This window comes from Colobus angolensis, unplaced genomic scaffold (genome assembly GCF_000951035.1).
Source record: "Colobus angolensis palliatus isolate OR3802 unplaced genomic scaffold, Cang.pa_1.0 Scaffold4, whole genome shotgun sequence".
Classification (NCBI taxonomy): domain Eukaryota; kingdom Metazoa; phylum Chordata; class Mammalia; order Primates; family Cercopithecidae; genus Colobus; species Colobus angolensis.
In genome coordinates, this window is record NW_012117376.1 from 7,922,650 (window position 1) to 7,937,205 (window position 14,556).

A 14,556-nucleotide genomic window follows, 5' to 3' on the forward strand; every position below is an offset into this window, starting at 1 on the left:
AGGATGGTCTCGATCTCCTGACCTCGTGATCCACCCGTCTCGGCCTCCCAAAGTGCTGGGATTACAGGCTTGAGCCACCGCGCCCGGCCAGCATTTTTTTTTTTAGCAATGAAATATTTCCAAATTAAGGCATGTACATTGTTTTTTAGGCATAATGCTATTGCACGCTTAGGAGACTACAGTAAAATGTAAACATACAAAAAAACTGTGTGGTTTGCTTTATACATTTGCTTTACTGCAGTGATTTGGAACTGAATCCCCATCGTATCTCCAATGACAACCCCCCCCCCCAAAAAAAATGGCTGGCCATGGTGGCTCATGCCTGTAATCCCAGCACTTTGGGAGGCCAAGATGGGTGGATCACGAGGTCAGGAGTTCGAGACCAGCATGGCCAATATGGCAAAACCCGATCTCTACTAAAAATACAAAAATTAGCTGGGCATGGTGGCGCGTGCCTATAGTCCCAGGCTGAGGCAGGAGAACTGCTTGAACTCAGGAGGCAGAGGTTGCACTGAGCCAAGATTGCACCACTACGCTATAGTTTGGGCAACAGAGAGAGACTCTGTCTCAGAAAAGAAAAAAAAAAAGGATAGCTGCCAGAAAAGAGGCACCAATAACAAAGGAGAAGCCACAGTTGGCACAGAGCCCACGGAGCAAAGGGTAACCACTACATAATGTTGGCTATTTCAGTATTGGGCATATATTAAACATAGGCCTCCTTCACCATAAACAAAACTACAGTAGGAAGAACTTAGTGTATTCAAAATTGAAAATTGGGCCAGCCCAATGTTACTGGGTTATCAGAACTTATTAACATCAGTGTTACCGAAGTTGCATACACCCCTCAACGTTGAATTTGACAGGGTTCAGGACATCAAGACTATCCTGGCTAACACAGTGAAACCCCATCTCTACTGAAAATACAAAAAAAATTAGCTGGGCATGGTGGCAGGGACCTGTAGTCCCAGCTACTCAGGAGGTTGAGGCAGGAGAATGGCGTGAACCCGGGAGGTGGAGCTTGCAGTAAACCAAGATCACGCCACTGCACTCCAGCCTGGGCGACAGAGCTAGACTCCGTTTCAAAAAAAAAAAAAAAAAGTAAATAAAAATAAAAAATTGACAGGGTTAGACAAAGAAATGTAAATTGCATTTAAAAACCATTTCAGGGGCTGAATGCGGTGGCACATGCCTATAATCCTAACTGCTTGGGAGGCTGAGAATGCAGTGAGCTGTGATCACACCACTGCATTCCAGCCCAGGCAACAGAGCGAGACCTCTGTCTGAAAAAATATACATATAGTAATATAAATAAATAGGTGTTGAAACTGGTATGCGAAAAGGCCAATCTGAAGTAGAAAAGAAAGGCTGAGGTATCAACTTGTCTTCCTATTTTGCTGGTTTCTCTCCATATAAATACTATTAAAACAAACATGAGGTATAACATGATATAGTAAAGGTGCACAAATTGTTGTAGCTTGATGAATTTTTACATATGTACGCACCAGGTCAAAATATAAAACATTCCCATCATCCTAGAAGGTACGAACAGTGTCTTCCCAGTCAATACCATGTCCTCAAACAAGGTAACTACCATAGTGAATTTTACCACTGAGCCACTTTTTGAGCCCATGAACCTTACAACTAAGAATACCAGCCTCAGTAAAATATATAATAATTTATTAAAAACTTGGACTAAAGACCAGAGACATCACTTACTTATTTTTATTTTTTCTGAGAAGGAGTCTCGCTTGTTAACCAGGCTGGAGTGCAGTAGTAGCTCGATCTCGGCTCACTGCAACCTCTGTCTCCCGGGTTCAAGCCATTCTACTGCCTCAGCCTTGCAAGTAGCTGGGACTATAGGCACGTACCACCACGTCCAGCTAATTTTTCGTATTTTTAGTAGAGATGGGGTTTTACTATGTTGGCCAGGCTGGTCTTGAACTCCTGACCTCGTAATCCACATGCACCGGCCTCCCAAAGTGCTGTAATTACAGATGCCAGTCACTGCGCTTGGGCGAGATACCAGTTTCTTAAAAAAGAAAACTAGGCTGGGCACAGTGGCTCACGCCTATAATCCTAGCACTTTGGGAGGCTGACGCGGGTGGGTCACGAGGTCAGGAGTTTGAGACCAACCTGGCCAATACAGTGAAACCCCACCTCTACAAAAAATACAAAATAAGCCAGGCACGGTGGTGCGTGCCTGTAATCCCAGCTACTCAGGAGGATGAGGCAGGAGAATTGCTTGAACCCAGGAGGCAGAGGTTGCCGTGAGCCAAGATTGCCACACTGTACTCCAGCCTGGGTGACAGAGCGAGACTGTCTCAAAAACAAAAAAGAAAGATAAAAAGTGGGCAAAGGACATGAACAGACACTTCTCAAAAGAAGACATATAACCGGACAACGAACGTGGAAAAAAAAAGATCAACATCACCAATCATCAGAGAAATGCAAATCAAAACAGATAGATACATGCCTCTCACACCAGTTAGAATGGCTACTAAAAAGTAAAAAATAACATGGTGAGGCTGCAGGGAAAAGGGAACACTTAGACACTACTGGTGGGAATGCAAATTAGTTCAGCAACTGTGAAAAGCAGTCTGTGGAGATTTCTCCAAGAACTAAAAATAGGGCCAGGCATGGTGGCTCATGCCTATAATCCCAGCAATTTGGGAGGCTGACGCAGGTGGACCACCTGAGGTTGGGAGTCTGAGACCAGCCTGACCAACATGGAGAAACCCCGTCTCTACTAAAAATACAAGAAACTCCGTCTCAAAACAAACAAACAAACAAACAAAAAAAACACAAAGAACTAAAAATAGAACTACCATTCAACCCAGCAATCCCATTACTGGGTATATACCCAAAAGAAAAGAAATTGTTCTACCAAAAAGACACATGCACTTGTATGTTCACTGTAGCACTGTACACAACAGCAAAGATACGGAATCAACCCAAGTGTCCATCAATGGTTGACTGAATAAAAAAAATTTTTTTGGCTAGGTATAGTGGCTCAGGCCTATAAGCCCAGAACTTCGGGAGGCCAAAGTGGGTGAACTGCATGAGCCCAGGAGTTTTCAGACTAGCCTGGGCAATGTGGTGAGACCCACTCCTCCACAAAAAATACAGTGGAAATCGGCTGAGCATGATGGCGCATGCCTGCAATCCCAGCTACTCAGGATGCTGAGGCAGGAGGATTGCTTGAGCCCAGGAGGCAGAGGCTGCAGTGAGCCGAGACTGTGCGACTGCACTCCAGCCTGGGTGACGAAGCAAGACTCCGCCTCAAAATAACAACAAAAACTCAATCATTTAGGAATAAATGGCTGGATTCTGATTCCATATTAAATACCAGAACGGTAAGTTTTAATGGCTCAAACATAAAAGTCCCAGAAGACAACAATAGATGAATACATACTTTACAAAATCATTGAATGGGGAGGTCTGAGATGGAAAGATTGAGGCCAGAGTTCAAGATCAGCCTGAGCAACATAGTGACGCGCCATTTCTTAAAAAAAATTAAATTATCTGGATGTGGTGGCAGGCGCCTGTAATTCCAGCTACTTGGGAGGCTGAGGCAGGAGAATAGCTTGAACCCGGACGGCGGTAGTTACAGTGAGTAGAGACTGCACCACTGCACTACAGCCTGGGCGGCAGAGCCAGACTCCGGCTCAAAAAAATAAAAAATAAAAATAAATAAATCCAGGTATGGTGGTGTATGTCTACAGCCAGAACTACTCGGGAGGCATAGGTAGGAGGATCGTTTGAGCCCATAAGGAGGCTGCAGTCAGCTAAGATCATGCCAGCACACTCCAGCCTGGATGACAGAGCAAGGCCCCATTAAAAAAGCAACTTACAGCTTCTAATCAATAACAGGACTAAAGATTTTAAGTTAAACTAGAAAATGATCTGCACCTATTTACTGGGTGGAAAGGGTGTAATTTACCTTATATGAAGAGATACTCAAAAGGAAATATGGGCAAAATACATAAATAAGTAGCTCAAGGGAAATATGAAGTAAGCACAACATCACAAATAAAAAAAGCAATGTAAACTGAGAATGAGCTCTATTGAGTCCAGTGTTGGCAAGGGCATGGAGAAACACACATAAATACATACGCTGTTGTGGGACTTCAAATCTTTTTTTGGAGTGCAACTTAGCAGTATCAATTATATTCAAAAATGGTCCTGTCCTTTGATACAACATTCTACTTAGAGAGTATTTCTACAGCAAAACTATGCTTTTGAAGTCAAAAAATTAGAAACCATCTACATGTCCATCAATAAGGAATCATTATGGTCTACTATATAGCCATCGAAAGGAGGTAGGTGACCTTATATTATATATAATTGCTTATATTAGGCCACAAAAGCAAATTCTGAACCTATATTGCATATTCTATACCTGGCATACAAAACTACTCAACATATTTGTTGAATGAGTGATCCAACACACAGGATAAATCCTTTAGAAAGCAATATATCACAATACATCAAGTGATATCCAGGGGAAAGGTTTTTGTTTTTTGAGATGGAGTTTCCCCTTTTTTTTATGCCCAGGCTGGAGTGCAATAGTGAGATCTTGGCTCCCTGCTATCTCCGCCTCCTGAGTTCAAGTGATGCCACCTTGCCTCAGCCTCCTGAGTAGCTGGGTTCTTACAGGTGTGTGCCACCACGTGTGGCTAATTTTTTATTTTTAGTAGAGACAGGGTTTCACTATGTTGGGCCAGGCTGGTCTCGAACTCCTGACCTCAAGTGATCCACCGGTCTCAGCCTCCCAAAGTGCTGGAATTACAAGCGTGAGTCACCGCACGTGGCCGGGGAAAGGTTTATTATATGGGAGAAGGGGTGTGTTTTTTACATTGTGTGTAAAATTATATATATATTACAAAATTATGAAATATATAAAACATGTATATTTTAACAAATTATATATATAATTATATAATTTTACACACAAACACAATATAAATATATATACACACATATATGTAGTTTTACAATTTATCACACTACCAATTAGAGTATTTGTGCCTAAGTAGCAGCAAGAACAAAAGGCAGGAGGATCATCTGAGGTCAGGAGTTCAAGACCAGCCTGACCAACATGATGAAACCCTGCATCTACTAAAAATATAAAAAATTAGCCAGGCGTGGCGGTGCATGCCTGTAGTCCCAGCTATTTAGGAGGCTGAGGCAAGGAGAATCGCTTGAACCTGGAAGGTGGAGGTCGCAGTGAGCCAAGATCGCACCACTGCACTCCAGCCTGGGCGGCAGAGCAAGACTCCATCTCCAAAAAAAAAAAAAGGAAGAGTAAGCATGTCATGATCAGTTAAACCCTTAGGTTATGGCCTAAAAATAGGATATAATGAAACAACTCATTGGAACTTAGTTTCTAGACATACAGGGAGTGCCATGGTTAAGTCATTTCTACCACTTTAAACCTAGAAAGGGTAATTTAAGTTAGTGTTTCTCAACCTTTTTTTTCACTACTGCTCCTCTAAGAAATCTTTTAAGAACTACCCCTTCCCCACCAGTCCCATGAAATTTTAATACCATAGATATCCTATGTACTTTGTGCATATCTGTGCTTTAGACAATCGACCAGTAAAATTATTTACACCTACTCACACACACAAACCAATTTTCACCTCCTTAGGGGTAGGTATCTCCCATCTTAAGAATGTACAGCAATATGGATGGGCGCAGTGGCTCAAGCCTGTAATTCCAGCACTCTGGGAGGCTGAGGTGGGTGGATCACATGAGGTCAGGAGTTCAAGAGCAGCCTGGCCAACTTGGTGAAACCCTGTCTTTACTAAAAATACAAAAATTAGCTAGGCGTGGTGGCAGGTGCCTGTAATCTCAGCTACTCAGGAGGATGAGGCAAGAGAATCGCTTGAACCTGGGAGGCAGAAGTTGCAGCAAGTGAAGATCACGCCACTACACTCTAACCTAGGCAACAGAGCGAGACTCTGAAAAAAATAAAAAATAAATCAAGAATGTACAGCAATAATATATATTTCTGCTTCTTTCAATTGCAGAAATCCTCCCTGCCAGCACCAGCTGAGGAAAGTTTATTGTAAAGGTACAGAACCAAGGATGTGTTAAATATTTCTTCTGATATCTACAACTCTAATATAAATATCTACCATTGCAAACTCAGGCTTTCCTCAAGCTTAAATATTGTTTCTAAAGTCACAGTTTACTTTATCAAACTGGATAGAACTTTTATAATTCAAAAACATAAAAAGATTATGACCCACACATCTTTACTTCTTTCACTTTTAAGACTCCTACCTCCTTTCTCACTGTCGTAGTGTGACGCATCAAACTGAGCATCATCATTAGGGAGTTGCACACTGGCTATAACAAGATGGTTTTGTTCATCCGATGTGTGTGTCCCCAGGACAAGTCGATGAATGCTGAAATCTTTCCCTTCTGGTCTGTAACGGCAACATATGGTCACTATTCAAATTAGTAACATCAGGAGACAGTGAAGTCAACAATATATGTGTACGTAAAAGTCACTACTACAATCAGGTTTTAAGAGAGGGGAAAAAGTCATTAAGAGTCTTTTCTTCTCTCTCTCTCTTTTTTTTAAATAAATAGTCTCACTCTTTCGTCCAAGCTGGAATGGAGTGGTACGATCTTGGCTCACTTCAACCTCTGGCTCTCGGGTTCAAGTGATTCTCACGCCTCAGCCTCCCTAGTAGCTGGGACTACAGGAACCCGCCACCATGCCTGGCTAATTTTTGTATTTTTAGTAGATACGGGATTTCACCAGGTTGGCCAGGCTGGTCTCGAACTCCTGGCCTCAAATTTTCCACCCACCTCAGACTCCCAACGTGCAGCGATTACAGGCAAGAGCCACATTTTCTACTTAATTACTCTGGAGAAAAAGTAAAACATTTAATGGAATAAAATGGGAATTAACTACTCACTCACTACTAACAGGTTGGAGGGAAAGCAAACCATTGTTGGGTAAGCTAATAATTTTGCTTACTAAAATTTTCATTGAAAAGAAGGGGAAAGGGTGCAAAGAAATTGAAAAGAAAAAAATGAAAAAAGGGAAAGAAGAGGAAATAACATTAAGTAAACCAATTTACCAAATATTTACTAACTGCCTAATCAATAGACACATGGCTCTAAACGCAATGTAAGTACAAAGAAGATTAAGACACAATTCCTGACCTCAAAAAACCTGCGGCTGGGCCAGGCACGGCGGCTCACACCTGTAATCCCAGCACTTTGGGAGGCCGAAGAAGGTGGATCACCTGAGGTCAGGAGTTTGAGACCAGCCTGACCAATATGGTGAAATCCCGTCTCTACTAAATACAAAATTTAGCTAGGCGTGGTGGCAGATGCCTGTAATCCCAGCTACTCAGGAGGATGAGGCAAGAGAATCGCTACTGAACTACTACTAAATTAGCCAGGTGTAGTGGCGGTGACTATAGTCCCAGCTACTAGGGAGGGTGGGACAGGAGAACTGCTTGAATCTAGGAGTTAGAGGTTGTAGCGAGCCAAGATGGCGCCACTGCACTCCAGCCTGGGCAAAAGAGCAAGACTCTGTGTCAAAAAACAAAACAAAACAAAAAACAAAAACCAAACAATCGGCAGCTGGCTAATCCCAGCTACTCGGGAGGCTGAGGCACAAGAATTGCTTGAACCTGAAAGGTGGAGGCTGCAGTGAGCAGAGATCTTGCCACTGTACTCCAGCCTGGGTGACAGAGAAAGACTGCCTCCTGTCTCAAAAAAAAAACAAAACAAAGAAAAGAAAGAAAAGAAAAAAGAAAGAAAGAAAGAAAGAAAGAAAGAAAGAAAGAAAGAAAGAAAGAAAGAAAGAAAAAGAAAGAAAGAAAAGAAAGAATGAAAAGGAAAGGAAAGGAAGAAAATTAAACAATGTGCCTAAGATCACACAGCTACTAAGTAACAGAAGTATGCTGAAGTCCAAATCTGACTTCTGATATGGGAGAGCACAGTGGGAGAGAAGGCCGATTAAAACGGACTTTAGTGTCCTGAATGCCGTCTTAAGGTATTCTGGACTCCATACTGGGTCAAGGGCATCCACATCATCTGGGAACTCGTTAGAAACGCAAATTCTCACATCTACTCCAGACCCATTGAATCAGCAACTCTAGAAGGTGGGGCACAACTATCTATCTCACAATACCTCCAGCTGATTAGAATGCATATAAAATTTTGAGAACCCCTGGTCTAGATGGGAAAGATCCTACACAAGCAGAATTCATTGGGGTTTATAAATTGACTGCCTATAAAATGGAGAAAGGGAAAATGTCAAACCAAAGCCAATTACGATGAAAAGAAACAGGAACAGTAGGAGAGAAAGTTAGGGTAAGGCCTTCATAGAAGAAATAATTCCATTTACAACATGTCAAACTGAGGAAGGCAGTAAGATATACCAGGGAAGACACCGGCAGGCAGAAGAAAAATCAGGTAAAGCTCCAGAGAAATTACGTCTAAAGATATCAATAGGAATTCTTCTGCACAGATGTCACAGGCAAAGCTTTGAGAGCATCTACCTTACACTGAAAAAAGAGAAATGAAAAGAGGGATATGAACAGAAAATTGTAATTACCTGTATGTAGGTTAGACAAAGAACCAGAAAAAGAATGAAGGAGAAGACAGTGTTACAGAACTACAATTCTGGTTTTTCTTTTTTTAAAAAGGGGAAATGGATATGAATAAACACCAGAAAAAGAACACACACAAAAGTCAACACTGCATCAGGGCTGCTTGCTTGTAAGCAATCCTCATCTTAAAAAACAACAACAGGGCCAGGCAGGGTGGCTCATGCCTGTAATCCCAGCACTTTGGGAGGCCAAAGTGGGAGGATCACTAGAGCCCAGAAGTTAAAGAACAGTCTGGGCAACATAGCAAAAAAATTTTTTCAAAAATTAGCTAGGCGTGGTAGCGTGTGCCTGTAGTCTCAACTATTCCAGAGGCTGAGGCAGAAGGATCCCCTGGCCCAGGAGGTCAAGGCTGCAGGCAACTCTGATTGTGCCACTGCAACCCAGTCTGCACAACAGAGCAAGATCCTGTCTCAAAACAATTTTCGGCCAGGTGCAGTGGCTCACGCCTGTTATCACAGCACTTTGGGAGGCTGAGGCAGGTGGATCACCCGAGGTCAGGAATTTGAGACCAGCCTGGACAACATGGTGAAACCCCCTCTACGAAAAATACAAAAAATTAGCTGGGCATGGTGGCGGGTGCCTGTAATCCCAGCTACTTGGGAGACTGGGGGAGGAGAATCGCTTGAACCCAGGAGGCGGAGGTTGCAGTGATCTAAGATCGTGCCACTGCACTACAGTATGGGTATCAAGAGTGAAACTCCGTCCTTCGTGTCAAAACAACAACAACAAAAAACCAATTCTCACATTATTTATATAGATTTGCTAATGCAGAAAACTACTAAGATGACAGTACAGATTTCAGCTTTGGGGAATTAAGTCTTTAATTCTTGCTTTCGAAACCTAGCTAGTCATTCTATTACGTGGGAAGTTTCTGAAGAGTAGTGGTTCTAGAATGTTTAGTAGGTATGGGGTGGCCAATATTTGTGATCCACTAGTCCAATAAGCACAATTTAGCATATGACTATAGTAAATCTGGAATCAGCATTCAAGTACATTTCTCATAAAGTACTCTGCCACAAGGTCTTTGAGGCAGGGTGGCACTCCGTAGCTGGAGTGCAGTAGTAGGATCATAGCTCAATGCAGCCTTGACCTCCCAAGGCTCGGGTGATCCTCCTGCTTCAGCCCCGTCCACAGGTACGCACCACCATGCCCGGGTAACATTCGTAATTTCAGTAGAGACGGGGTTTTCATCATGTTGCCCAGGCTAGTCTTGAACTCCTGGCCTCAAGCAATCTGCCTGCCTCAGCCTCCCAAAGTGCTGGGATTACACGTGTGAGCCACCATGTCCAGCTCACAAGCTCTTAAGTGGTTTGAATTACCACTGAAAACTCTTGACAGAAATGATTCCAATTATCCTGAATTCCCCAAGCAATTCTGATGATCAATTGAATGTGGGAACTCCTGGTCATGATAAAAAGCTTCTAGGCTTTTACGCCGCCACCGGGCGAGGTGGCGGGCGCCTGTAGTTCCAGCTGCTCGGGAGGCTGAGGCGGGAGAATGGCGTAAAAACCTGGGGGGCGGAGCTTGCAGTGAGCGGAGATCCGGCCACTGCACTCCAGTCTGGGGGAGGGAGCGAGACTCCATCTCAAAAAAAAAAAACAAAACAAAAAAAAACAAACAAACGAGTTTTACTCCAACTGTTGCTGGAGCAAAAATGTAGTACAACTGTTTCTTGCATTGTTGGGCAGTGGTAAAAACATTTAACTGTAAAAAAAAAAACCCAAAAGCTTCCAACTCCAAATTTCTAGTTCTTTACTATGGTTTTGTGTAACATCCCTAGGACAGATTTCCCTAGTTTTCCTTATGCCACTGTAAAGGTAGCAGCCTCATTCTTAGATTACTAGTATAATTTCTGCCAAATTTCTATTATTTGTTGAATTACATCATAGTCTAATAACATTTTGCAATTATCTTGACTTTTAAAGATCTGAGTTTTGGGCCGGGCGCGGTGGCTCAAGCCTGTAATCCCAGCACTTTGGGAGGCCGAGACGGGTGGATCACGAGGTCAGGAGATCGAGACCATCCTGAGCTACACGGTGAAACCCCGTCTCTACTAAAAAAAAAATACAAAAAACTAGCCGGGCGAGATGGCGGGCGCCTGTACTCCCAGCTACTCGGGAGGCTGAGGCAGGAGAATGGCGTAAACCCGCGAGGCGGAGCTTGCAGTGAGCCGAGATCGCACCACTGCACTCCAGCCTGGGCGACAGAGCTAGACTCAGTCTCCAAAAAAAAAAAAAAAAAAAAGATCTGAGTTTTGAAGGAATTTAGTTACTTAGCACACAATCGCTTTTGAATGTTATTCGGAAAACTCAGGTAGTTCTGTAACAGAAAATCCATTATTTCAAATGGCACAATGGTCTTGTTAAAACTTCCTGTATCATCTAAATTTCTTCCTCTTTGTTTTCTGCATTGTCATTTCTTCCTAGAAGCCTTTCCTGATACTCCGAGGCAAATTTTCCTCCTTCTGATAATTTTCTGTGCCACTTTTATGCTAATTATAACTAATTTGGATCCCCTGAAATGTGGCACCTAATACAGCCCATAAATGCAAACTAAATATTTTATCCCCTCTATTAGAGATAAGCTACATGTAAGAAACATGGGATTAATCTTTATAGCGCTCACTATGCCCAAACCCCTTATAAGAAAACCATTCCACTTTCAGGTGTTTTCTAGGTACCCTAATTATCTCTCTACAACTGCTGTCATCATATATAATTATTAGTTTGTATCTGCCACTTCAACTAGACAATGTGCTCCTTGAAGGCAGATACCATGACATACTATGAGAATTCAAACTAAGTTTTGTTGAGGCCAGATTCAGTGGCTCACGCCTGTAATCCCAGCACTTTGGGAGGCAGAGGAGGGCGGATCAACACAGGTCAGGGGGTTGGAGACCAGCCTGTCCAACATGGTGAAACTGCGTCTCTACTTAAAATACAAAAAAAATTAGCCAGGCATGGTGGCAGGTGCCTGTAATCCCAGCTACTTGGGAGGGCTGAGGCAGGAAAATCGCTCGAATCTGGGAGGCAGAGGTTGCAGTGAGCCGAGCTCGAGCCACTGCACTCCAGCCTGGGCAACAGAGTGAGACTCCATCTCAAAAAGAGAAAAAAAAAAGTTTTGTTGTAAGGACTAGACTCATGGTAATACTTTTTTCTTTTATGGGGTGGGGGGCGGTAGAGACGGGGGTCTATGCTCCCAGGGCTGGTCTCCAACTCCTGGCCTCAAGTAAGCCTCTTGCCTGGGCCTCCCAAGGTGCTCGGATTGCAAGGGTGAGCCATTGCTCCTGGCCGTAATAGTTTTTGAAAGTTGACAAGTTTTGTACTATTATTTGGTACAGCTATTATTATTACAGGTATTATCATCAGCTACAGCCATTCAATTCAGTATCAGAGAAAGAAAACGCCAATATGTTTTCTCTTGTCAGGTAAATTACAAAATCGTTTTGTTAAAATTTTGCCTTTGTGGCCTAGAAAAAATGTCACCAAGAGGTTTTGATCACATGCCTTCTTCGGGTGACTGAAGAGCGGAAAACAAAATCAGTATGAGAAATCTACACTGAAGACACATCAAAATAACGTTCAGGAGAGTCATGTCACCTGGTTACATCTGGAAGCCACTGGGCAGTTAGGCTGGGCCACTCCAGAGCATGGGTCATCACCAAATCATAAAGAAAAGGGGTGTTCTTTTTCCATATTTTATATTCCTCGTTGATCACTCGTTCTTCCACTGCGTCGTCGAACGCTGCTAAAAATTTTTAAAACAAATTAAGTTAGCAAACAAACGGAAACTGGGTAATCCTCTGCAAAGCTACCAGCATGACTCCTACACCCTGACTCTGAAATGGAGGTGATTTGTCTAAATCCCCACGGCAGAGGTACCCACACTCCTCTCCACCTTCGCGGTGCCAGAACTCCTCGGGCCATCCCCGCCAAACACTCCGTTACCCGTTCCAGGCCACCGGGCCAGGCCTTCGGAGCACGCTCGCGCGCGCCGAAACTCACAAGCCCGACTACAAGGCCCGAGCTCCGAGCCTTGTGGGTAGGAAGCGGTGTCCCGAGGCTCGGGACAGAGGCCGAGAGACCGATATCGAGGGCGGGAGGAGGAACAAACAACCGCCGGGAGCCCCACCGCCAGCTTCGCCAGCGCCGACGGACGTCGGTCCCAGGGAACCGGCGAGCCGTTAGCCGGCCCCGCGGGGAGTTCCCTCTTCACGCCTTCAGTACCGGGAACTGCACTCGGCAAACTCGGGCCTGCCCTCACTGTTAGGCCGTGTCGAGGCCGCGGCTCAGCCCCGGCACCCGCTGCCCTCCTGGGGCGGCCCCGGCACCCTCACCTTCCTTGTCGGCCATGGCGGGCAGACGAGCCGGGGGAACCCTGGGGTCGAGCGTTGCGGGAGGGGCGGGGAAGCAGCAGGCGCTCGCTCTGCGCGCGCGGCCTCTATTGTTTCCTGCGCCCCCAGCGCGAGGGCCGACTCGCGCACCTTCGCGCCAACATCAGCCAATTGGAGCGCTCCTAAGGGCGGGAAGGGCGGGGAAGCCGCGCTTGCGACCTATCCAGACGCGCGGAGTAGCTTTCCGCGGGGACCGAGACGCGCGCTCCGCCCCTCCCCCAACACCTCCCGCAGCCGACTTCTAGCGACTGCGCGCGACAGCGTTGACGGGACTGCGCCCGGCCAGGGTCACGTGAGAGAGGTTTAGTCCACACACTCCCGCGGACCGAGGGCAGCCATTTTCTTGAAGGCTGTTAAGCTTACGACCCTTTCAGAGTACTGACATGAAAGATATAGAATGACTTTGGGTCTAATTATCAATTTTGGGGGTGAAGCGGGAAAAGAACCTCCCCACTCAGAGCCAGCGGGGTTTCATTCAAGGTGCCCTTCCACGCTTTTCCTTAGTCTTTAGAAGGAACTAGTAACGAAGGGAGCGCAGAAGATGGGGTTTTGGCCTTTTAAACATGTGATCCAAGCGAGAGGGTTGGGACTAGAGCAGGGCAGCGGCCAACTCCGAGAAGGGAGTGTGGTCCTTTAGGGGTGTGTGCTCAGGGGCGGGGTCTAGAGCGGAAGTAGTAACTCCGGGATGAAGTCCGGCGGATGAAGGGCGGAAGTAGAGTGTCTAATCCTGCAGTGATGGCGCAGGAAGAGGAAGATGTTAGAGATTACAATTTGACTGAGGAACAGAAGGCGATCAAGGCCAAGTATCCGCCAGTCAATAGGAAGTACGAGTGTGAGTAGGTGGCTTACTTCTCTCTTTAGATGTGAGCACACAGGCATCCTCTCTCCTTACCCGCGGCTTCCTGCTACTCTTTCTCCTTTGCCCCATAGGTACTTCAAGCATGATCCCATTTGTGCTGGGTGTTGTAGTCTCATTCGTACTTGTCCTGGGGATGCTGAGGGAAAAAGCCACCTGGTTTAATAGTCGCGAAACCTGCCCTCTCTCATTTACAGTCTCTTGAACTTCTTCCACATGTGCCTAATCACATTTATCTTCGTAAATTCTAAAGATAACCATATTTTCAGGCGTTTGCAGGGTTGTTACTCCTATGTATTTCCCAACGGTGAGATAGAGTGTGCCAGGTTAGAGGACTCGGAAAGCTAATTAGGGGATTTCTAACTTGATGTTTCACCTCGATCATATTAGCAAAAAGACCTGGTTTTGCCATTTATGATTGTGATTTCAAAAAATGATTATTTTACGTCGGGCGCGGTGGCTCACGCCTGTAATCCCAGCACTTTGGGAGGCTGAGGCGGGCGGATCACCTGAGTTCGGAAGTTCAAGATCAGCCTGACGAACATGGAAAAAACCCGTCTCTACTAAAAATAAAAAATTAGCTGGGCGTGGTGGCGCATGCCTGTAATCCCAGCTACTCGGGAGACTGAGGCAGGAGAATCGCTTGAACCTGGGAGGCAGAGGTT

General features: G+C 44.9%; 2 protein-coding genes across 7 annotated transcripts in view; one reads left to right on the forward strand and one right to left on the reverse strand.

The window, feature by feature from the left end:
* RBBP4 (retinoblastoma binding protein 4) overlaps positions 1–12,859 on the reverse strand; it is a 40,498-nt gene extending 27,639 nt beyond the window's left edge. Inside the window, exons 1-3 of the mRNA XM_011955410.1 lie at positions 12,590–12,859; positions 12,242–12,389; positions 6,289–6,434 (exon numbers count right to left, since the gene is read on the reverse strand). Of these exons, the coding sequence (XP_011810800.1) occupies positions 6,289–6,434; positions 12,242–12,300 (205 nt within the window). The 5' untranslated portion in view covers positions 12,301–12,389; positions 12,590–12,859. The remainder of the gene's footprint in view (positions 1–6,288; positions 6,435–12,241; positions 12,390–12,589) is intronic.
* Positions 12,860–13,293: 434 nt separating this feature from the next.
* ZBTB8OS (zinc finger and BTB domain containing 8 opposite strand) overlaps positions 13,294–14,556 on the forward strand; it is a 34,501-nt gene continuing 33,238 nt past the window's right edge. For 5 of the 6 annotated variants that reach the window (XM_011955416.1, XM_011955418.1, XM_011955414.1 and 2 more), the window contains exon 1: positions 13,294–13,867. In XM_011955416.1, coding sequence (XP_011810806.1) covers positions 13,735–13,867 — 133 coding nt within the window. In that variant the 5' untranslated portion in view covers positions 13,294–13,734. Of the gene's footprint in view, positions 13,872–14,556 lie in introns of all 6 variants that reach the window. The other variant, XM_011955415.1, reaches the window with a different exon arrangement.